The sequence below is a fragment of the Alexandromys fortis genome, unplaced genomic scaffold (genome assembly GCF_014885135.2).
Source record: "Alexandromys fortis isolate MF-2015 unplaced genomic scaffold, M_Fortis_MF-2015_v1.1 scaffold_381, whole genome shotgun sequence".
NCBI classification, from domain to species: domain Eukaryota; kingdom Metazoa; phylum Chordata; class Mammalia; order Rodentia; family Cricetidae; genus Alexandromys; species Alexandromys fortis.
The window spans coordinates 101,208-124,256 of NW_026068276.1; the positions used below are offsets into that span (position 1 = coordinate 101,208).

Sequence of the window (23,049 nt, forward strand, 5' to 3'; positions counted from 1 at the left end):
GGGGAAATGGGAGGATGGGAGGAGGCGGAAACTTTTTTTTCCTATTCTCAATTAAAAAAAAAGAATTAAGAGACAAGAAAAAAAATAAAGAAAAAAAAAAAAAAACACCGTAGCCAGTGACTGCATTGTACAGATAAACATTCTACATTTTTACCTTCTTGCAGACATGTTAGCAGACCTGAGAGCAAAATTGAACCAGGGACATTTGTTTATGGCAGGTAAGCACCCTGCTGTGTTCTGAATCGCTGATGAGGACATGGATGAGACACTGAACAAGCCAGCCACAGATTGTGCAGCATGTCATGGTTATGCTGATAGTCACCTTGTGAAGTGCTATTCTTACCTCGTCTGCTCACCTGTGCTCTCTGTGTGCGTGTGTGATGCATGTACATGTGCTGTGCATGTGTGTGGAAGCCAGAAGATGATGTCCGGTGCCATATTCTATCACTCTACCTTATGTGAACATGGAATTTCTTAACTGGCTAGACTGACTGGCCAACAAACCTCTAGGATGCTCCCATCTCCACCGTCATTGCTGATTACAGGTGTGTGCCCCTTTGCCTGACTTTTTAAGTGGGTGTTGGGGATCTGAACTCAGGTCCTCATGCTTGAGTAGCAAGTGTTTTACTGATGAAGTTATCTCCCTACCCCCACTCAGGAGATTTTTGACAGATGAGGCAACTGAGGATCTGGGGAGACAGAGAAACCACAGCTGGAAGTGTGTGTTTGTGTGCGTGTGTCTGTGTGTTCCTTACTCTTCCAGTAATTGTAAAGAGGTAATGAGGGAGGGTAAGAAGCCTTATCAAGAGGACTCAAGCCTCTGTGCTACATGGAACAAGGGAGGTGGGCTTCTGTTCTGTACTTTCCATTTGTCAGCCAAGGTGGACCTGGGAGGAACATCTAGGTTTTTGAGATTCATGTGGGAGTTTTCTAAGTAAAACACATGGAAGCTGGGTTGGTTGTACACAGCAGTGTCAGGAATGGGGTGACAAAGAGACTTTTATGGGGACAGGCAGTGATGGTCTCTCCACACTCTCATGGGAGGCTACTTTTGTTTCTGAGCAGTGCCTAGATCAGCAGCTGGAGCAGCGGCATACATGGGAGCACCAGAGACACAGGTGGATGAAGTGCTCTTGGATTTAATGATGGCTTTTCTTAAAGATCAGAATGACCCCAGCATAAAGGATAAGCTCCAGGCCCTGCAGCAGGTTCTGGGTGCTAAGAGAGGTTTGTGCATGAGCTCACACTTGCAAACTACTGTGTGGATGCTAAGGGACCAGAGAGCGTGAGGGAAGCAGGGGGTTGACACACAGCCAGGTGGCTCACAGTGGAGATGTGGCCCTCTTTTCTCCTTCTCCCTCCCCCCTGAAAGTGACTGTGTATGCAACTAAGCTCTGCTGCCTGATATTTCCTGAGCTTTCATAGGCTTCTCTGAAGGATGGAATGCTTTCTCTCAGAGCAAATTGCTCTACAGCACAGTCACATCCAGGTCGCTACAAGAGATGAGATGGAGTAGGCTAAACAGTGACTCTCAAGAGATGGCACAGGTCTGTCCTGAAGCAGGTAATCAGTTGGGTTTCTTGTGGCAGATGTGTTTGGTGAACAGAAGTATTTCTGGCTGATTGAGGCGGTCCAGAATTGGAATGAGATCTCTCCCAAGGAGAAGGAGCAGTTTCTTGAATATCTGTTATACTGCTTCATGAGGACAAAAGCGCTTCCTTTGGTACCCAGGTCTAGACCGACAAACCGGATCGGGAGTAAGTGCCAGCACTATCAGCCTCCTCCTATCTTCCCCACTGGTATCTGTCACATTTTCTTATCCCTGTGACAAATTATTTGGCACAAGCAACTTAGAGTGGTTTATTTTGACTCAAAGTTGAAGGAGATACTGTCCATCAAAAAGAGTGTCACATTGCCCTACAGTTAGAAGGCAGAGAGAAAGACAGAGACAGACAGAGGAGAGACAGGAAATACAAAGGAGAGCAGAGAGAGAAAAAAGAGAGAGGAGAGTCACATACAGAGAGATATACATAGAGACACACAGAAACACATATGGAGACAGAGAAACGGGGAGAGAGAGAGAGAGAGAGAGAGAGAGAGAGAGAGAGAGAGAGAGAGAGAGAGAGAGACTGTTTAAAGACATACTGTCCACCATGGCAGAAGGAGTATAAGGCAGCTGGTCCCATTGCCTCACAGTCAGGAAGGAGAGAGAGAGAGAGACAGAGTGAGAGATTCAGACAGAGACAGAGATATAAGAGAGACAGGGAGCGAGACATAGAGAGACACAAAGACAGAGACAAAGACAGACACACACACATATAGAGACAGAGACAGAGAGATAGTTTAAGGAGATACTGTCTACCATGGCAAAAGGAGTTTGAGGTAGCTGGTCACATTGCCCACAGTCAGGAAGCAGAGAAAGAGAGAAACAAAAGAAACAGAGAGACACAGAGATAGATAGACAGAGAGAGAGAGACAGAGAGAGACAGAGTGAGACATAAAGACAGAGACATAGAGACAGAAAAAGACAGAGATGAGACACACAGAGAGACACCGAGAAACAGAAAGAGAGACAGAGAGACAGGGCAAGATGGAAAGAGAGACATGGAGAGACAGAGAGACAGAGTTGGAGTGAGAGACATAGAGAGGGAGAAAGATAGAGGGAGAAAAGAGAGGGAAAGAGAGACAGAGACAGAGAAGGAGAGTGAGAGACAGAAAGAGACACATATAGAGAGAAAAACAGAGGAAGAGAAAGAGAGAGAGATGCTGGTGTTCAGTTCACTTTTTTCTTTTTTCTATTGGGGACACAAGCCCCTGGGACATTGCCATCTACTATAAGGTAGGACTTCCCTACTCAAACCCTGTGTCACGTTGAAGGTCAGTTCTTCACCATAGGACTTTAGAGGAGAGCCAACCCATGCCAGTCCATGATACTTAATTTCTACTTTTCCATTTCTGCATCTAGGTTATTTCCAGGACACTTTTACTTTTCTGAGTAAAACTGCAATTTGTTGTTTGAAGTGGGAGTGGGGAACTGTTTACAACTTCCTCTATAAAAACGGTGAGAATATGCCCCTTTCTGCCTTCCTAATCTCTAATGGGCTGTGGTGAGCTATGGAGGATGAGGGCCATGAAGTGATCTCAGCTAATCCCTTTCGTGGAGCTATGGGGGTGGGGATGGCATGTGCTCAATGATGTGTGTGGCAGAGCCTCTCCATGGTAGTGGTTCCTAACAAGAGAAACATAGTCTTTCTGGTGTCAATAGAAGGCATAGTAAGGCCCCTGAAATAGTGGTGCTTTCCTCTGATTCTAAAAATACATAGACATTCACCAAAGGCTATCCTTTCATGATCTGCCCTCCATCATTCAGACAGAATATACACCGGCCTGTGGGATACCCTTAGGTCTCTGTATATCTTTTATAAACTTCTGTCATCTTGCTCTATGAATGACTTCTTCCAAGACTATGCCAATTCCCAAACATTTACCACTCTTCCATGATGAGACTGCCTACCACCAACATCTTGTGCCTTGATGCCTTTGTAGTTTGAGAAGAGGTAATTTCCCTAGGAAGATAAGCTTCACAGTGTTATTAGCTTGGTCAGCACCATACATGCCTTGAGAAGTTGTATCATTCTATTTTCGTTGGTTATAACAAAATACCCCAGGCCATGTACTTTATAAAGTAAACAGTTTTATTTAACTCATAGCATTAGAAGATGAAAGTCCAAATGAGGTGGCGCCATCTGTTCACCCTCTGGTTTGGGTGTTCCTGGTTGCAATATAATGTAATGGAGAAGCCATGTGTAGAAGGGACATAGTCACAGATGGATGGGTATCATTGTATAAGTACTTTGCTCTCTCCAGAACTAATAATTTACAACCACACAAATCCCTTCCAAGGCTGATGCCTCCACCTCCAAATTGGTCTGTACTTTAAAAGGTTTCTCCACATCAGCACCTCACACTGCAGACCAGTCTTCCTGGGCACGAGTCTCTGAGGAGCACACTCAAACCATGTTCAGACAGCAGCAAAAGTGAACCCTACTGGAATGGGTCTCCACTCACCTGTCTGAGACAACAGTTCTTTCTGCTCAAACTGCTTCCTATACCCTACATTCTGACCTTAGATTAGACAAGTCTTTTCCTGGTTTTAGGTAACATCACAGATGAGGCCATGCAGAGCCGGGAGGTTCTGCATCTGGTGGATGCTGGTTTGGCTATCAACACTCCCTACCCGCTTGTTTTGCCTCCGGCTCGTGAAGCTCACCTCATCCTCTCATTTGACTTCAGTGCTGGAGATCCACTAGAGGTAACTGAAAAGAAACTTATGTATTTGAGGGAAGAAGATGAGCTGGCCTGGATAGAGATGGGGCAGTGCAGGAAGGAGCTCAGGGTCTGCTTGGGGAGTGGACATTGGGCAGTTGTTGTCTGGGGCACTATGGCATGTACACCCCACATCATGCATAGACACGCATAATGATCACAATTTTAAAACCTTGTTGACTGGCAAGATGACTCAGCAGATAAAGGTACTTGCTGCCAACCTGAGTTCCATCCTCCAGGCCCATGTGGTGGATCTCATAAGTTGTCCTCTGATGCTACACACACACTGTAGCAATACATGCACACACCTGTGTGTGTGCACACATACATACACATGCACACAAAATAAGTATATATATATGAGTTTGTATATCTTGTCTTTAAAATATACACACTTATATAATATGGATTTGTACCTCTTATGCAATGCATACAGATATATAAAAGTATACTTGTGCTTATTAAAAGTTAGATCATCAAACTTGGTGGCAATTGCCTTTACCTGCTTAGCCTCAATGCTGGTGGGTAAAGATTTATATTTCACACTTATGTTGTTTTTGTTTTCTGGCTGTGATAATTGGATCTGGAATGTACCCCAGAAGTTAAGAACTTCTGCCCCATGTGTTTGAACTTGATCCTTAGGGTGTTGTGAATGGGGAGTGTCAGAACATTGAGGAGATGTGCCTAGTGCAGGTCTTAACCTTCCCAATGCTGTGACCCTTTAATACAGTTCTTCATGCCATGGTGATTCCCAACCACAAAATTATTTTTGTTGTTAGGTTATAACTGAAATGTTGCTACAGTTATGCGTCCTATTGTAAATATCTGTGTTTTCCAATGATTTTAGGTGACCCCATGTGAAAGTGTCATTCACCCCCTAAGTGTTGATAACCACGAGTTGAGAAACACTGGCCTAGGGGGAAGTCCCTAGTTGACCTGGTGCATGCTCTCAAAGGACAGCTATCTATCTGCCTTGTGAGATGAGCAGTTTTGCTCTGTCATTCTCTCTCACCATGTGGCCAAGTGATCATGGCTTGGAACCTCCAAGCCTTGAGCCCAAACCAACCTTTTCTCTTTGTAAGCTGATTGTTTTGGGTATTTGCTACAGTAATGGGAAGTGGACTGGCTGACTTCCATGGTAATCATTAGGCTATTTAAAAGCACTTGCATGGCTGACTTTCCATTTCTGTTAGCCAGTAATGGAAACTGGCTTTGTCTGTCACCATCCATCCCTCCTTGGGAGGTAGAGGTTCAAGAGTCTCTCAGAGAGGAAATGAGATTAACTGGCTCCAAATATATGTAGGTGACCCCTCATCTGAGTACATTGTTCTTCATACAGAACCCTAAAGTTATTCTCAAGCCTTGAAGAAGCTATTCATTGACCCACAGTAAGTGAGAGATGTCTTCTGTTCAAAACCAAACCCAAAACAACCATGCACTTTCCAGCCTCCTCTTGAGGTCTTTGCTGAAGTCCCAGTGTGTCTCAAGGGTCCCTATTCTCCCCTTCTCAGACTGTCAGGACCACAGCGGACTACTGCCAACGCTATGGAATCCCTTTTCCTCAAGTGAGAGAGGATCAGCTGAAGGAGTGGGCCAAAGCCCCAGAGAGCTGCTACATCCTCAGGGGGGAAACTGGACCTGTTGTCATGCATTTTACTCTGTTCAACAAGAACAACTGTGGAGGTAGGTGTGGGAGGAAGAACAGGGTAAGGAGCCATGGGATTCTGGCTGGCTGGGGCTATATTTTAGGGATGCCTAGTCCACACTTCAACATCTAAAACTCATCCTGTCCACCATGGGGCCTCCAAAAGGGCATCGTGCTTTCTGTTTCTCTCTTCGACATTTATGTCTGTTTCCTCCTTTTGTTGGGACATTCATGTCCTAGCTGGATGTCTGGCTCCTTCCGTCTGGGCACTCCACATTTATTATCCGGTCCTAGGTGAACAGTCCTAGGCGGGTCTCAGCATGTAGCACTGTGCTTGGCAGTCTCAGTACTGCTGTTTATCACACTGGAGTCCCTGGAGCTCTCTGCCACGCTGCCTCTGGAGTGGGATTCCCTCGGAGGGATAACGTAGAGAGCCCGTCTTCTCTTTCTGTAGATTGTGTCTCCCTATTATTGCCAAAGCTGGCTTTGAGCTCAGGCTCCCCTTCCTTCAACCTTCCGAGTGCTGACTTGTACACGTTGCTTTAATCTGTTCCTTTCTACTGGCCTTGGTTTTGTTTTAAAGATTTATTTTGGTTCTTTTTAGTTATGTGTAAGTGTGTTTGCCTGTCTGTGCACGTGAGTGTAGATGCCCAAGGAGGATAGAAGCACTGGATACTTTGGAGCTGGAGTTACAGATGGTTATGAATCAACTGACATGGGTTCTGCATACTGAACACCAGTCCTTTGAAAGAGCAGTATGAGTCCTTCCTAGCCATTCCTCTGGCTCCTGTTAAATTTATTTCTAGGACAGAGTCTCACTGTGAAGTTCAGCATTAGCTCAAACTCATAATCTTCCTGCTTTGGTCTCCAAGTGTTACTATGATATGTATGCACTACCATACTCATCTAGTGTATGTACTCTCTTGCTTCTTTTAATTTTTTGAAAAGATGTTTTATTTTTATTTTATGTGTATGGGTGTTTTTTCTGCATGTGCACCATGCATATGCCTGGTGCCCAAGGAAGACAGAAGAGGGCATCAGATCTTCTGGAACTGAAGTTACAGATGGTGTGAGCCACCATGTGGGTGCTAGGAATTGAGCTCATTTCCTCTGGAAGAGCAGTTATTACTCCTAATTGCTGAGCTATCTCTTCAGCCTTCTCTCTTTATTATTTTAACAAATATTTATTAGTCACTTACATTAGCTGTCGTTCTGAGCAATACATATTAATATGAAAAAGGAGGCATTTTTCTTTGTTCAGGTATGGCAGATAGATGGTAAAACAATGCTTCACTTTATAAAGCAATATACCAACACCTCTTTATTTATAAAGTTAAATGTGCCAGCTGAATTTGGTCCACAAAAGTAGTTTACAAACCTCTTACATAAATGGGCACGATCCTAACTTGACACATCTTTTTTTTTTTTTTTTGGTTTGGTTCTGTTTCAGATGACATTGACACATGGAGAAAAAAATATGAGACAATGAAACCATCTTGCTTCTACACACCAGAACTTGTGGCAGATTTGCTGAGGGTGTCTAGGGAGAATGTTCGGATAAACAGGGATAATATTCTCAGTGAGATGAGGAAAATGGCTGGGTGAGTATCAGGCTATATCAGCAGCTGTAACTGCCCTGATCTCTGAGTTGGTGCTAAGGAATATCTGTTGCAGAACTAACTTTCAGTACATCTGGTGGGAGGATTGTGGGTGTAGATGAAATTGAGCTCCTGCCTAGAACTCTTCCTATGAGGGCCTGGCGGTGTGACTCAAGGGTAGAGTCCCTGTGTAGAATCCCCCAGTGAGGGGCTGGGGGTGTGGCTCAGTGGTAGAGCCCCTGTGTAGAATCCCCCAGTGAGGGGTCAGGTTGTAGCTCAGTGGTAGGGTACTTATTTCATTTAAATGAGACCTGGGCTCCATCCTCTGCACTAAAAATAAAAATTTATGGCATGACAGAAACTGTTTCTTACCACCAGAGCTTGCGTGTATGAAGGGGAGGAGATAGGCAGTGAATAGTGCTGGAGCAAGTGACTTTCTGAAGCACAAAGCAGAGTGGACTGGGTTGCCATGGCTTCTGGGGCCTCCTTGGAGGCCAGATGGCTGAGGATTTTCTAATAAGCAAAGAGTATACACTGAATGACCACCCATCACAGCCCTTCACAACTGACATTGAGTCCCCAGTCACTGCCCCTGGATCCAGAAATGTCTGTCAGATGATATTCAGAGCTGCTTGTCATTCCACGCTCAGGAAAACTGGCAACTTGCCAAGGATGAATAAGGAGGACTTCTTGGGATACAGAGTGCAGAATGTCCAAAGCTCTCGGACTGTGGAGATTAAGATATCCAACAACACGGACATAATATTCAAGGAGCCCTTGTAAGTCTCATCCTTTTCTTGTTCTCCCAAGTCTTGTCCTAAGCCATCCCCATGCCCCATATCATATGGGATCATAGGACATCTGTGCAGGGGCTTCCAGCTCAGAGACAAGGCTCAGTGTATGATAGCAGATCAGATAGGTGTAGCCAGTTTAAGTCTTAGTTTCCCGTTTACAGCATATGTGCTAATAGCATGCTTACATAAGTTTGCAAAGCTCTTACTTTAAGAAATTATTTGTTTAACTTATATGTATAAATATTTTGTCCTGCACATATGCATGTGCGTCGTGTGTGCAGTGCCAGTAGAGGTTGGAAGAGGCCATCAGATACTTTGGAACTGGAACTACAGATGATTGTGAGCTGCCGTGTGGGTGCTGGGAATTGAACCTGGGTCCTCTGAAAGAGTGGAAAATGCTCTTAACTGTCAAGCCATCGATCTTACTTTTAAAAATGTAGTATTTTTTTTACTTTTTCTTTGAGAAATATATATATTTGATAGCTTTCTATCATATTTACTTCCCCAAATCCCCTACAATTCTTCCCAGATGCCCCCCAGGTCTCCTTCCAGACTTCATGTCCTTTTTTTTTTAATAACCCACTGAGTTCATCTGGTGCTACCCACATAAATGTGGGTGTTAGGTCATCCACCGGAGCTCGGACTGTAGACTTACTGGGATGACATAAGTCTATATAAAGAAAATAGACTTTCTCTCCACAAGAAGCTATTAAATTTGTAAGTAGCTCCTCATGCAGGGTGTGAGATTCTGTGTCCCTCACCAACCCATCCGGGGCTGTGGACTGATCTTGTGCAGGTAAGCACAACTGCTGGGAGTGTGTGAGTACAGCGTTCCTGTCCAGGATGGTTTTATCTTTTGAGGACCTACTGCCCTTTCATCCTCACGTGGGTTTCATTTACATGAAAGGCTTGATGGTGGGACACTCCCTCCCCAGTGTGGGCACCATGTCATGCGGCAGAGATGAATGCAGTTTTTCACAGCTGCCTATAGTCATAGGCAGTGGTCTTGGTTTTCTTGTTATCAAGCCCTTAAGTGGTGCACAGGTGAATCAGGGTTGCAAAGCACAGGGAAAGAGTGCCGATTACGATGTCTGTGGGAACCACATGCAAAGAATCTGGAGTAGAATGACTTTAACCTGTTGAATAAGTGGGAGAAAAGCCATTAGTGGTGGCTCAATGTGAAGAAACAGAAAACGCAGAATGAAATACGATGTGGATTCTGAGAGATCTAATATTTGATGTAGACTAAGTCATTAACTCCTGTTCTGAATCTGAACAGTTGTTCCTAGACTGACATCATTAGATAAACTAATACTTACACAATAAGCATAGGTGATGGGAGCACCCCTTAGGCAGTGAAGCCGAGATTAAATGTAGGTATTCTTGTGGAATAAGATAAAATAAATGAAAAAAAATAAATTCCTTTGAACCATGCATGGTCTATAGAGGCCTCCAGATGTTCTGTTCTCCAACAAGCAAGGCCATCTTCTTAGAGCAATAGTGACCTGTAACTTCTCTTTCCTAGGCACTACTTACGGAGTGGGCATTTACTAGTAAACCCACCACCTGTGCTGTCTCCAAAGTCCACCGTCAGCTGTTCCTTTGTGAAGAAGAGCTCCAGCTTCCAGGGCACTGTGGGCATGCTGATCTATCAGGGCCCAAGTGTCCACCTGGCCTTACTGTTCTCTATTCCCCTCAACTATGCGCTTCACAGAATTAAGTTTGCCTTAGCCATCATAACCGAGCCAGTCTCCAGAGACCTGGAGAGTGTTTTTGATGACATCATTCAGGGAAATGGGTCTCCAGAGCAAAAGGTAGCAAAGTATGAACTTCAGTTCCCTCAGGGGACCCTGAAGCTGGAACATGACTCCTTCATCATCAGAGCCACAATGTCCAACATACATGTGGCTAAAATGGATGTAGTGGTTGAGACCAAAGCTGTTTAAAAGTTTCCTCCCTTCGTCCATAACTGCTCATTTTACACTTTGGTCAGATTGCTTGCCTCTGTAAAAGGAGAGATCTCATCTGAAATCATGGCCCATCTCTGCAGAGCCAAAAAGCTCTGTAAACGCTTTCTGCTTGACTGACAGATTGGTGATGCATTTCTTAGTCTCTTAGCACCCTTCTGTGTCCTATGTCACCCTTGAAGTATCCTTTCTTCTTCATTCCCTGACATGCTGTGTGGCTTGCTTTCCATACTTTTCTCCCTCAATATCTTCCCTTCAGTCTGTTTTAGATAGGTGCCTTCCTTGGCTGTCTTATCTGCTGCCTCAGCCCCCTTTCTGCTTGCCCGTCTCCCTCCCACCTGTAAGTCCGAGGTCAAGCTTGATGACTCTATATCTGATTTGGGCCTTGGTCCCACAGTTTCCTCATTGTAAGAGCACAGGCAAGTCCTTTCACATGTGAGCCTCACTTTCATCATCTGTGGAGTAGATAATTGTGTCTGTGTCCTGGGAGGCTCATGAATGAAGTCCTAAGACCCTAAGAGCAGCCCTGGTAAAGACAAAGTTTTCAAGAGGCAGTACTCATTATTTTTTCCCCAAGCCAATGTTTGTTTCTTTTGATTAAAAATTTGTTACTTTTAGATGGCATACAAGATAATTGGGTTCATCATGGCTTTTTATAGACATAGGTAATTGTTCTTTGTTAATACTTGTTCCCCATTACCTCCATTTGGCCCCACTTCCTTCTCATGTGGGTTTTCTTCCTCCCTCCAAATACTCCCCTCCTGCTCTTGTGTCATAGGTATGTGTGCATAAATATGTATTTTAACCTAAATTTTGCATATAAAAGACTTGCTATATTTGTCTTTTCTTCTTTCCTAATTTCCTTCTTGTCCTTCATCTTTTTCGACCTCCTTCTTTCCACTAAATTGTCCCCCTTCTACAACATATGTAATACATAGATAAAGATAAGTAAAATGGGTAGATAGGTGATAGATGGTAGATACAAGGTATATAGATAAGATAATTAGCAGATAGATACAAGGTAGATGGTTAAGATAGATGATAAATAGATGACAAAAGGAAGATAGTAGGCAGATAGCGAGATAGCTATTACACTTAGGAGGGAAATCATTATACTTGTCTTTTTGAGGCTGGGTTATTTTGCTTAATGTGATGGGCTCCAGGTTTGTCCATTTTCCTACAAACAATGAGACTTCACTCTTCCTGGTGGCTCATTAAATGTTAAAGACTGCTACGAGTTGAATTGTTTATTTCTCCCCAAAAGTCAATGCCATACCTCATGTGCTTGTAGATAAGACATTAAAAGGAAATTCAGAGTTTGCAGATGAGATTATTATGGCACAGATATGGGTTCATGTGGGTCCGTGGAAAGAAGACACAGAGACACCTTAAGAATGAATTTAGCCTTTTCCAGGACTGAACCACTTTCCCTTCACCCAGGGCTTCTTTTTGATTGTTTTCCAGTTTTCACCTTAGCAAGTTGATTGCCATATCCTCAAAACACCCTGACAAATCTTCCAAAGGAACAATGCCAAGTGCAAATTCTTGATTAAGGAGATACCAGGCTATGAGAATACGAAGGGAGAGGTTGCTATGATGTACACACGAAGCAAGGAATACCAAAAATGACTAATGAGTTATCATGTGTCACAATACCGACATCTGAGGTAAAAGGGTCTGGGCTCAGAGTCCTGTGCTGCACTGTCCAAATCTTGGTGTCTGCCAAGTTCAGTGAGGTTCTCAATCTTCCCTTCACTCTGTGACCTTGACCTTTTGAAGGGTATGAGTAGTTGCTTTGGTAGTTTTGATAGTTGATCAAATTCAGGAAAATCATAAAAGTGATGGATGCTATGTCAGGCAAAAAAAAATGTGTTCGTGTGTGTGCATGGTAGCATGCACCTATTTATGGGCTTGAAGAGGCCAGAGGCGGACATCTGACATCCTGCTGTCCGGAGTGCTACGATTAAAGGTGTACATCATCACATCCTGGTCTAATCATTTCCTTAGTTCCTTTTCACAGGTGGGAAACTTAGCTAGGTGGGATTTTGTCCTAGGTCACCATTCCCTTATTCCATTTCTTGATCATCTGCTTGAACACAGAACTTAGTTCCATTCCACTTCATGGTTCTTTGTTTTCTCTCAGGATGTTCCTGTCCATTACGCATCTTTATAAGCATGAGTACTAGTAACCACATGACGGAGTCTATCCTAGGCTGTTTTGAGATTTCCTCTGCCAATGGAACTAATTCATTTCACTTTAGCTTCAGATACACTGGACAGGGACAAAAAGCAGCTGCTTTCTTTGCTGAAATATCACAAAAATGATCTTTAGGCCACATATTAATATTATTTTCCTCTGAAACCTCCAGCGCTAGCCCCTGCCCCACCCCCAGCTCATCAACTCACATTCAGTACCATTGTTTTGCTTTTACTGGCATGGCCCACTAAGCAGCACTTAATCCATTCTATTGCTTTCCTAACCCAAAGTACCAAAGTTCAAATTCCTCCAAACAAAAACAGTACTATCACAGTAATACCCTAGTCCCTGGTACCAACTTTTGTCTTAGTCAGGGTTTCTATTTCTGTGAAGAGACACTATGACCATGGCAACTCTTATAAAGGAAACATTTCATTGTGTTGGCTTGCTTACAATTTAGAGGTTCAGTCCATTATCATCATGGTGGGACATGGTAGCATGCTGGCAGACATGGTGCTGGAGAAGTAGCTGAGAATCCATAATCTTGCAGGCAACAGGAGATGGTCAGTCTCTTTGGACATGACTTGAGCATGTGTGAGACCTCAAAGCCTGCCTCCACAGTGATACACTTCCTGCAATAAGACCATACCTACTCAAACACAGCCACAACTCCTAATAGTGCCATTCCCTTTGTGGGCCATTTTCTTTCAAACCACCATACAGTACTCTTTAGTGGAAGTGTATGCAAGTTGTGTAGGGATTTTCCAGTATGTGGCATTCATAAATCATTATCCATGCTGAGATGGATTTTTTGGTGATGCAGCTGCATCTGGGTGATAATTCACCATTCATATCCCTGTAGGCAACCCCAATAAACTCATTGGTTCACCGAGTCAGGCTTGGTGGAATCTTTTCTTTGGTTGGCTGCTTGTGCCCTATCTTGGGGAGAATAGACATGTATTCATGTCTCCTTAGGAGATCACACAACACCTCATATCAAGTGGTTTCTTTTTATTTTTATATATTCTTTGGTAATTTCATATACATATACAATATTTATTGAGTGTATCCACACTGCCTGACACATCTCAACAGCTCTCTCTCTCTGAAAATCTACTGCTAACTGATCTTGTTGACTTGATCTTGTGCAAGTAACCATAGGTGCAGTACGTGCATGAGTGCAATGAACATGCTGCATCCAGAAGACAATATTTCACCGTACTTTCCCACATCCTTTGGTGCTTACTTTCTTTCATCCCCACTGCTCAATGTTTCCTGAACCTTCAGGAAGGGGTTGGTAGCAATGTCCCAGTTAGGGCTGGGCACTCAGCAGACATTTATTCTTAGCACTTTGACCAGCTCTTGTCTCTGCATTACCAACTGCTTACTGCAGAGGAGGCTTTTCTAGTCAAAGTCAACTGTAGCACTAAATGTTTAGAAGGCAGTTTTTCAACCTATTTAGCACAGCAACAACATGTTCCCTTAAGGCCTGTATGACCTGGTATCAAGGGTTCTTGCATCATGCTCCTTTGAGCACATGACTGAAATACCACATCCATCCTTTCCAACTTTCACTCACCAAAGGTCAGGCTAAGATGAATGTTCAAAATGCTTGTTGGAACAGCAAATGAGTAGAGGCTTCACTTTAATCCCCATTTCAAAATGTACTATCTAATTCCATTCTGGGGATAAAAGAGTTTCAGAGGCCCACACTGGCTCTCCCCTCCCATCTCACTCTAGCCAGATGGGGAGGTAGGAAGAGCTCCTATCCCTCCACTGTCTGATTAGAGATTCCGCACGAGCTGTCACAGATCTGTCACAGGGACTGAGGAGAGTCCAAGAAGGGCAAGAAGAATTGGCAAAGGATTGAAGCAATCAGGAACTGGGCTGCCTGCTGCAGGGGAGGAGGAAGGAGGGGCCATCTTGACATCAGAGCTTGGTGAACTCTACCTGCCCCCATGCAGTTTCCCATGGGCCCTGCCTGCATCTTCTTGAGGAAAGGCATTGCTGAGAAGCAGCGGGTGAGGTGGCAGAAAGAGCAAGGGAATCTGGGGCATGGGAAAAACTAGTGTGCAAATGCTGAGCAACAAGGGGAGCAGGTGGAGAGCGTAAACTGAGTTCAAGTAGCACCGTATGGACACAAGGATCAGCAATCAGAAGTCAGGAGCAAAGCAGGATGGTGGAGTGAGAGGAATGTAAAAGGGATTGGGATGGAAACATTCTTGATAACATCATTGTTTTATAAATCATACAGTGGTGATAATGGTGCTGCTGCTGCTGTTGCTGCTGCTGATGACAATGGTGATGGTAGTGATGATGGGGATGACAGTGGTGATAGTGATGGTGGTGGTGCTGCCGCTTCTGATGACGATGGGTATAGTGATGGTGTTGATGATGCTGATGATGGTATTAAAAATAGCTACTGCTTATTGAGTCTTGCTGTGTGCCTAGTCCTGTGAAAAAGGCTTGGTGGCATTCAGTCCTCAGAATAACACATGAGGTTGGGTATGATTTCATTCCTGTTTTACAAGGGAGCAAATTGAGACCTTTAAATCGTGAAGTATTTTGCTTTAAGTCTATACAGTTAATCAGTGGCACAATTTATGGATCTACCTATTTATTTACCTAAAATTTATTTATTTATTTAAAAAAAACTACCTTTTTTCATTTTACATACCAATCCCAGTTCCCACTTTCTCCCTCTTCTGGCTCCCTCCACCTTTCCCTCTCCCCACCCCTATCCACTCCACAGAAAGGGTAAGGCTTCCCATGGGAAGTCAATAAAGTCTAGCACATTGCTTTGAGGCAGGACCAAGGCCTTCCCCACTATATCAGGCTGAGTAAGGTATCCCTCCAAAGAGAATGGATTCCAAAAACAATACAAACAGTAGGGATAAATCCTGGTCTCACTGCCAGTGGCCCCACTGTCTACCCCAGCCATACAATTGTCACCCATATTTCAGAAGGTCTAGTTCGGTCCTATGCTGGTTGCCCCACTGTCAGACCAGAGTCGGTGAGCTCCCAATAGCTCAGGTAAACTGTTTCAGTGGGTATCCCCATCATGGTCTTGACCCTTTTGCTCATATTATTCCCCCTCCCTCTCTTTGACTGCACTTTGGGAGCTCAGTCCAGTGCTCCGCATATTTAGTCCTGTTTGATTCTTAGGAACATGCTCTTCATTGTAAGCCTTTAACATCACCAGAAAGGGGAAGAAAAGAAAGGAGAAGGTAGAAAGGGAGGGGAGAAAATGGAAGGGAAGAGAAGGGGAGGGGACGTGGGTCAAGGTATGGGGCAAAGCAGGACAGGGAAGAGAAACAGGAGAAAGGAAGTGAAGGGAAAATAGGGGAAGGGAGAGGGAAGAGAGCTGAGGGAAGGTAAGAGCTTGCATGGGAAGAAAAGAAGAAGAATCCGAAGTGAGGAGGCCTCCAATTATAAGGTTGATGAGGAGTAAATTCCCAGGCGCTATGCCTGCTAACCAAGCTTACCCTCAGGTGTACTCGTGGGTAGAGAACAACGACCAGCAATTCTCAGATGTGAGACTAACACCGAAGATTCATGAAGCACTCTGAACACTGGTTTCACACAAGGGGATGCTTACTGGGAATGAGGATGGAGGTGCTAGAGTCAGTGGGATGTAGCAGAAAGAATTGGGCATGGGAGCCAGGAGACCTGTGTCTGACCTCTGAGTAATCTCAAAGGAGTATGTGTGTCATAAAAGCAGAAGAGGGTGTTACTTCAGGGGAGAACTGGGACTGGGGAGAGAGGAACGTGCTAGAGGTAGGGGCGGTGCCAAAGACAGCAAAGGTCAGCGATGCAGATGTGTGACAACATCACAGTGCAAACCTGTTTCTTTGTTAACAAAAACTCATTTCTTAAAAGGATGAAGTGGCTGAGTATGTATCTTAGCTGGTAGAGTTTATCTTGCACATATGAGGCCGTGGGTTCAATTCCCAGATCCATAAAAAGGGGGTGTGGTAGGAATGTAACCTCAGTGCCTGGGAGATGAAGACATGAGGATCTGAAGTTCAGAGTCATTTTTGGCTACTAGTCTGGGCTACATGAGACTGTCTAAATACATACATACATACATACATACATACATACATCATACATACATACTAGAATAGAATAGTTCAATAAGGGCCAGTGAGGGCCAGCAGGTCAAGACACCTGTTGCTAAGTCCAAAGACCTGAGTTCTCTCCCCAGGATAAAGAAAGGAAAGAACTAACTGCCTCAAATTGTCCTCTGATACCTCACAAGTACTTGGAAAATGCTTGCATTTCAAAATGATTAAATAGGCAAATAAATAAAAGGAAAACAGGATTAATTGATTTACCTCTCCCTTGGAGGGGGATATTCTACATATGAACTGTGTGACCTTTGGTAGGCTCATTAATCTCTCTGTTTTTCAGTTTCTTATGGGTGAGATGAGAATATTTGAGTTTACCTCACTGACATGGTTCTGAGGTTTAAATACAATGAAAGAGCTTGACACAGACATCCCTCTGAACACAATAGATGAGACATATTTTCTTCATCTAGAGAAGAGGTTCCAACTCTCTTATGTCTAGGACAGTCAGAGATTAAGGTGCAAGGATAGGAGACAGGAAAGGGGAGGGGATGGGAGGAAAGGGTGGTCAGAGAAGAGCTGGGGATGGGAGGTGGAGATGGAAGGAGGAAGAAGAAAGTTAGTGGAAGAGTGTGAAGGACCAGAAAGCTTGATAGAACAATGGGCTTGTCTGGGGAAGTGGGACTTCTCCAATCTCTCATTCTTGTGTTCTTTTTAGGAGAGGCCACTGGGACAGGATGAGATTGATGGTAACTCCTTGCTCAAATGCCCTTCCATGTTAGCCACCCACATCCGCCCTCTCCTGCATTTTTGTGTAAATTCTTTCATGTGAACATTCCTTTCCTCCCTCTCCCTGTTAAATGTAATTTGCACAGCTCATTCTGTGTCAGCTTAGGATCTGCTTCCCGAGTATCGATGGGGTGTGTCTGCCTCATTTGAAACTCAGAAATGATAAGTTTTAGAGTGATTTAAAAAACGTTGCTATTTTTTCCTTTGGTTGTTTTGAGATCCCTTGTAACTTCACTTAAGACTCTGAGGACTTCAGTGCTCTCAGGGGTTACCTCACTAGCACATTTTACAAATCCCTGCTTTTTCAAAAATGAGTCATTCAGTTCATTAAATGTATTCTACGAAGAAACTGTATTCTGTATTTGAAGAATAGTTTCTTCGTAGACTACATTTCATCTCTAGTTGTGTCTTATTGATAATTTCAAGAGATACCAGTCTTCTCCACTGACTGTTTCAGGTTGCTCTACAACTACCTCTTCTCTCTTCCTTTTTAGAGCTCCGGGAAGCATTTCTTGAATTTGACAAGGACCGAGATGGGTTCATCTCTTACAAGGATTTGGGCAATCTCATGAGGACGATGGGTTACATGCCTACAGAGATGGAGTTGACTGAGCTGGGCCAACAAATCCGCATGAACCGTGAGGGCAGGGGTCGGGGACATGCCCAGAGTTGGGACAGGGTGGGAGTGAGAAAGGTGTTCGGGTTGAGAGTAGCACTTTAAATAGGAAGGTTGTTAAGGGAAAAGAGCTGTCTGCCAGAAAGCATCTTTTTGACTGTGCTGCATTTGAAGTGGTCAGAAAGAGGATTTTAAAGATGGATCTAGGTACTAGTTGCACATTTTATCACTAAAAATGTTAAAGATTTAAAATATCATGTGTATGGAATGTTTTGCCTGTATTTACGTTTGTGCACCAAGTATGTGCCTGGCACCTGCAGAAGGCAGAAGAGGGAGTCAGATTCCCTGGAACTGGAGTTACACACAGTCATGAACTACCATATGGGTTCTGAAAAATAAACTCAGGTCCTCTGTAGGAATAGACTGTGCTCTTAATAGCTGAGCCTGCCCAGCTTCTCACTTAAAAGTTTCAAATTGCATTTATATATTCTGTGTGTTGGTGGAAGAGGGGGTGCATGTGAATGCTACAGCATCTGTGTGGTAGTCAGAGAATGATTTGCCGGAGTCAGTGGTCTCCTTTCACCATGTGAGTCCTGGGGATCAAACTCAATGTCATCAAACTGGACAGCAAATGCCTTTTACCTGAGAAGCCATCTCCCTGGTGCCTGAGTCTATCTTTTATTATTTACTCCTTGTGACCATTTTGAGCAGTGGGATATTTCTGGAATATTCCTGGGTTTTAGTTTCTCTATCAATCAAGTAGAGACATGATCATGGCTTAGTTATTCATCATGTTGTAGAAAGTATGCCACTGTGGGAAAAGTCATATTCCCCAGTGAGCTCTTACCATATGTAGGTTCTTATCAGTAGAGTAGCTTGATGGATGTTGAATACACACCTGGACTTGGATCCAGTGTAACTGAGTAGCACTATTTGGCAATGCATCATTAAATGGAAACCTAAGTTGATTCTGTGATTGAATACAGAATTACATTGACTCCTAGGCATGGATGTGAGTTAACAAGATTGAATTCCATGTCATAATAGAAGAGACTCAAAGAAAACCCTTAGCATGCAGGAAGATGGCAGCTGACCTATTCTGACTTAAATGGGAAAGTGCAGGGATAGAAGCTCAGAGCCTATGGAATCCTGGCTAACCATGCTCTTTCTTCCTCAGTTGGTGGCCGTGTAGACTTTGAAGACTTTGTGGAGCTGATGACCCCCAAATTGCTTGCAGAGACAGCAGGGATGATTGGTGTCCAGGAGATGAGAGATGCCTTCAAGGAGGTGAGTTAATAACTCCATAATGCTGAAAGGGGTGCGGGAGACCTCAAGGGGATAGTTTTATTAGTCCATACCATGGGCAGTGCCCACCAAAATCAACTAGTTGAGATTAGATACAAAGGTAAGGAGAATCATATATTCCAAACACTTGGCAATATGTATTCATCTTATATAACCCTTATATACAATATTAGGAATAAGCACACACTTATTCCCATCATACATATGAAGAACCCAAGGATCAAGGATTGCAAATTATATCTAATACCCCATGTTTCCCAAGGCAAATTCTGGAGCCTATAATCTTAGTTTCTGCAACAGGAAGGAAGAATCTATGGGTATGTTGTTTCCAGAAGGGCAGAGCTATTCTGGGGAAGGAAACTTCTATTACAGAGGATATAGGACAGGAAGATGTTTGTGGAAGGGAGGCAAATCTAACTGCTGAACATAACAAGAAACAGACAAGGTCTCCAGGATCTAGTGGCACGTCTCAGTAGTAGAACACTGCCTAGAATCCCCCAGTGAGGGCCGGGAATGTGACTCAGTGATAGAACCTCTACCTAGAATTCCACAGTGAGGGGCTGGGGCATGGCTCAGTGGCAAAGCACCTTCCTAGAATCCACAGTGAGGGACTGGGAGTGTGGTTTTGCAGTAGAACACTGCTTTAGTGTGTGCAAGGCCTTGGTCCTTCTTTGACTTTCATGTCACATGTATTCTGTTATTTCCTTCCCTCTTTTCTCCTTCCTTAAAAGTCCCTCTTCTCTCATTGTCTGCATTCTAGTATAATGACATACACATGCATGTACATACATACTCAAATTTAAATCTATGTTACTTGTATGAGAGAGAACATCTGTTTTTTGTCTTTCTGCATCTGGCTTATTTTGTTTAACACAATTGTTTCTGTATTATATATCTTCTTGCAAATGTCATAATTAAAAATTTTAATGGATGAATAAAATTGTCAAGGAATAAATAAAATATTCTATCAAACATTTATAATAATATAATAGTCATAATAACTTATAAAATATATTGATAATTGATAAGATAAGAACATGGGGTAAGTAAGATAGCTCAGTGGGTAAAGGCACTGCCAAACCTGATGATCTGAGTTCAATCCCCAGGACTCACATAGTGGAAGGAGAGAAACAACTCCTGCAAATTATCCTCTGACCTTCACAGGTACACCATGGCATGCATGTGCCCACACCTGTGCCCACACACAAACAAACAACAAATGTAATAATTTGTTTAAGGGCATGGAAAACAAACAAAAGCTAAGAAGAACCAGGAAGCTCCTGACTATGATGGATATCTGTCACAGTAGTTGTGATGATTCCATGAATCCATGCATATGTCTAAACTCATCCAGTTGTGTGCATTGTACATACATAGCTCTTTAGATATCAACTACATCCCAGCAAAGTTGTTAAAAATAATGTAGATGCAAATTTAAAAGAAGCCCCATCCTACATTGAGGAGCCAACATTCCAGTTGATGACATGTCCTTAGTACTTAGCTTGGTTCCTAACCTTTTTGAGCGGCCTGGAACCCCGACCTTCCCTGAGGCTGTATCACCACTGAAGCTGATCTAGCCCCCATTGTTTCTGTTTAGTTTGATACCAATGGAGATGGGGAGATCACACTGGCAGAGCTGCAGCAGGCCATGCAGAGGCTGCTGGGGGAGAAGCTCACACCTCGGGAGATTTCCGAGGTGGTACAGGAGGCTGACATCAATGGAGATGGCACTGTTGACTTTGAAGGTACTCACATTAAAAATTCCAGTGTGCACCTATAGCCACAGGGCTGTAGGAGGTGGTAAGAGGAGGACTGCTGGGGTTTGCAAGTTACCAGCCTAGCTTCAGGTTCAGAGAGAGCCTCTGTCTAGAGGGAATACAGTGGAGAGTGATAGAGCTGGACACCCAGTGCCCTCCTCTGATCTCTGTGAGTGTGTTTGTTTCCAGGCTGCAGGCCAGCTGAGGATCTCCCACTCGCCCCTTCCTTTTGCTGGTGGAGGACAGAGGTGGTGATCAGAGGTTCACCGCAGTCCCTGGTCAGCAGCTTAACAAAGAACTGGTGAGATAGGTCTGGAGAGATGGCTCAGTGGTTCAGAGTGTTAGCTCTTCAAGAGGACCCAGAACCCATGGCAGTTCCCAACTCCAGTTCCAGTGAGATCTTCTGTTCTCACCAGGCACTGTATGCATGTGGTGCACAGGCACTCATGTAGGCAAAACACCAATACACATTAAAACAATAACAACAACAATTAGTGAGCCCCAGGGTCAGTGAGGGACCTATTTTCAAGGGAATAAGATGTGAAACAAATTGCTTTCACCAAGAGGAACTTCACAAGAAATTTTCTTTTTCAGAGTTTGTGAAGATGATGTCTCGTTGAAGAGGTAAGAAGCTGCAGACACATGCTGCCTTGTCAACATGGATTGAATGCTTGTAGAGATCTGGATTCCCAGGAGTCCTTGGGTGGAGGGTGGAGGGTTCAGGATGCAGGGTGGCTGTGGACTTGCCACACTGTGGACTTGGGGATGGCTGCAGTTGCTTTGCTACTTGGGAGAAGAGACATGTGTACAAGCAAATGTAGAAGGGAGAATGTGTACATAAATATGAATTGTACTATGATCAGTTGCCACTCAAACATTCCAGGGACCATGACACCTTTCCCTAAATCTCTGTTTCCCACAGATTTTCCTTCTGTGTCTCCCTTTGGAAAAGATGGTGTGGGAAACTTTTTTTCACAGTCTGAATGAAGAAAAGAAAATCTTTCAAAAAGTTCCACACACAGCCTACTTTCCACCTGGCTCCTCTAACAACAACTTCATTTCTTTTTCTTGGCAAGAGAGTGTCCCACTCCTTACAGGGTGTGATGAGGAGCCTGATAAGTCTTAGCTCAGAGGAGGCCTTGAAGGTTGAGTTTCCCAGAAGCACAGTCTGTCACTTCCCTGTAAATACCCATGTCCCTGCTCTAGTGTGAGATAACCCAGGGAGAACTGAGCTAAACCATTAATCTGGATTATCAAGGTTTAGAGCAAGCTGATCCCTGGAGGGAATTAATCCCCTGCAAAATATCTCAAGGGAGGTGAAGCGGTGGAAAGAAGACAGGATTCTTCAAATCCCTAGCTCAGCCAGGTGACTGCAATGCCATTCCCAGAAGCCCTCTGCCCCTGTGCTGATGTGCCCTGGGCTGCTCCAGGCGAGTCTCTACTTTACTTAGGTGGTTCATGGACTCCATCCTAACATACATGGATCTGGACACTTCAGCCTCTTTATCACTCAAGATAAAGAATTCATGTCATGCCTTCCTCCAATCTTTTCTTGCTTTGGTGTTCTTTAGGTAAACCTATAGAATATGTCATCTGATCTCTGACCCAATACCCTCAATTTATATGACTGAAATAAAGTAAAAGTAGAATAATAATATGTGTTCCATCCTCTTGCTTATGGTTGTTCTGTTGGTCACTCTCTGGGGACCATTTGAATCTATTTTTAGCATTTTTCTTTTGGTATTTATGTAGTAATTTTTTCTGAATTGAAACATTTCAACCCAGAGGAAAGCATGCTAAGACTCAGAAAATTCTAAATGAGGATTCTTAACATTCAACTATGAGTCTCAAAAGATGGCTCTGTAGTTTAGAGTTCTGTTCTTCCAGAGGACCCAGGTTGATTCTTAGCACACACATGGTGGCTTCTAACCACCTATAATGTCAATTCCAGGGTATCCGACTCCCTCGTGGGCTTCCGTGAGAAC

General features: G+C 43.7%; 2 protein-coding genes across 5 annotated transcripts in view; both read left to right on the forward strand.

Annotated features, from left to right (window-relative positions):
* Pla2g4c (phospholipase A2 group IVC) overlaps positions 1 to 11,564 on the forward strand; it is a 45,686-nt gene extending 34,122 nt beyond the window's left edge. Inside the window, exons 11-19 of one of the 2 annotated variants that reach the window (XM_050132089.1) lie at positions 165 to 218; positions 1,066 to 1,227; positions 1,590 to 1,757; positions 2,966 to 3,061; positions 4,158 to 4,312; positions 5,838 to 6,009; positions 7,422 to 7,572; positions 8,220 to 8,348; positions 9,889 to 11,564. In XM_050132089.1, coding sequence (XP_049988046.1) covers positions 165 to 218; positions 1,066 to 1,227; positions 1,590 to 1,757; positions 2,966 to 3,061; positions 4,158 to 4,312; positions 5,838 to 6,009; positions 7,422 to 7,572; positions 8,220 to 8,348; positions 9,889 to 10,309 — 1,508 coding nt within the window. In that variant the 3' untranslated portion in view covers positions 10,310 to 11,564. The remainder of the gene's footprint in view (positions 1 to 164; positions 219 to 1,065; positions 1,228 to 1,589; positions 1,758 to 2,965; positions 3,062 to 4,157; positions 4,313 to 5,837; positions 6,010 to 7,421; positions 7,573 to 8,219; positions 8,349 to 9,888) is intronic. The other variant, XM_050132090.1, reaches the window with a different exon arrangement.
* A 127-nt stretch (positions 11,565 to 11,691) lies between these two features.
* Positions 11,692 to 22,682, forward strand: Cabp5 (calcium binding protein 5). 3 transcript variants are annotated; one of them, XM_050132094.1, is made up of 7 exons: positions 11,692 to 14,548; positions 17,316 to 17,346; positions 17,881 to 18,024; positions 19,180 to 19,289; positions 20,905 to 21,052; positions 21,659 to 21,688; positions 21,987 to 22,682. In XM_050132094.1, the coding sequence occupies exons 1-6, from the start codon at positions 14,486 to 14,488 to the stop codon at positions 21,682 to 21,684; spliced, it is 522 nt and encodes a 173-aa protein (XP_049988051.1). In that variant the 5' UTR covers positions 11,692 to 14,485; the 3' UTR covers positions 21,685 to 21,688; positions 21,987 to 22,682. The 3 variants fall into 3 exon arrangements, with proteins under 3 accessions (XP_049988051.1, XP_049988048.1, XP_049988049.1); XM_050132091.1 differs by having other exon boundaries at positions 11,692 to 11,997; XM_050132092.1 differs by lacking the exon at positions 17,316 to 17,346 and adding an exon at positions 21,254 to 21,365 and having other exon boundaries at positions 11,692 to 11,997.
* Positions 22,683 to 23,049: the final 367 nt, after the last annotated feature.

Excerpts from the sequence above, each read along its gene's own strand:
- Cabp5 (XM_050132094.1), top strand. The coding sequence starts at position 14,486 with ATGCAGTTTCCCATGGGCCCTGCCTGCATCTTCTTGAGGAAAGGCATT. Across the intron at positions 17,347-17,880 it reads GGGACAGGATGAGATTGATG|AGCTCCGGGAAGCATTTCTT; the intron begins GTAACTCCTTGC and ends CTTCCTTTTTAG. Across the intron at positions 18,025-19,179 it reads CCAACAAATCCGCATGAACC|TTGGTGGCCGTGTAGACTTT; the intron begins GTGAGGGCAGGG and ends TTTCTTCCTCAG.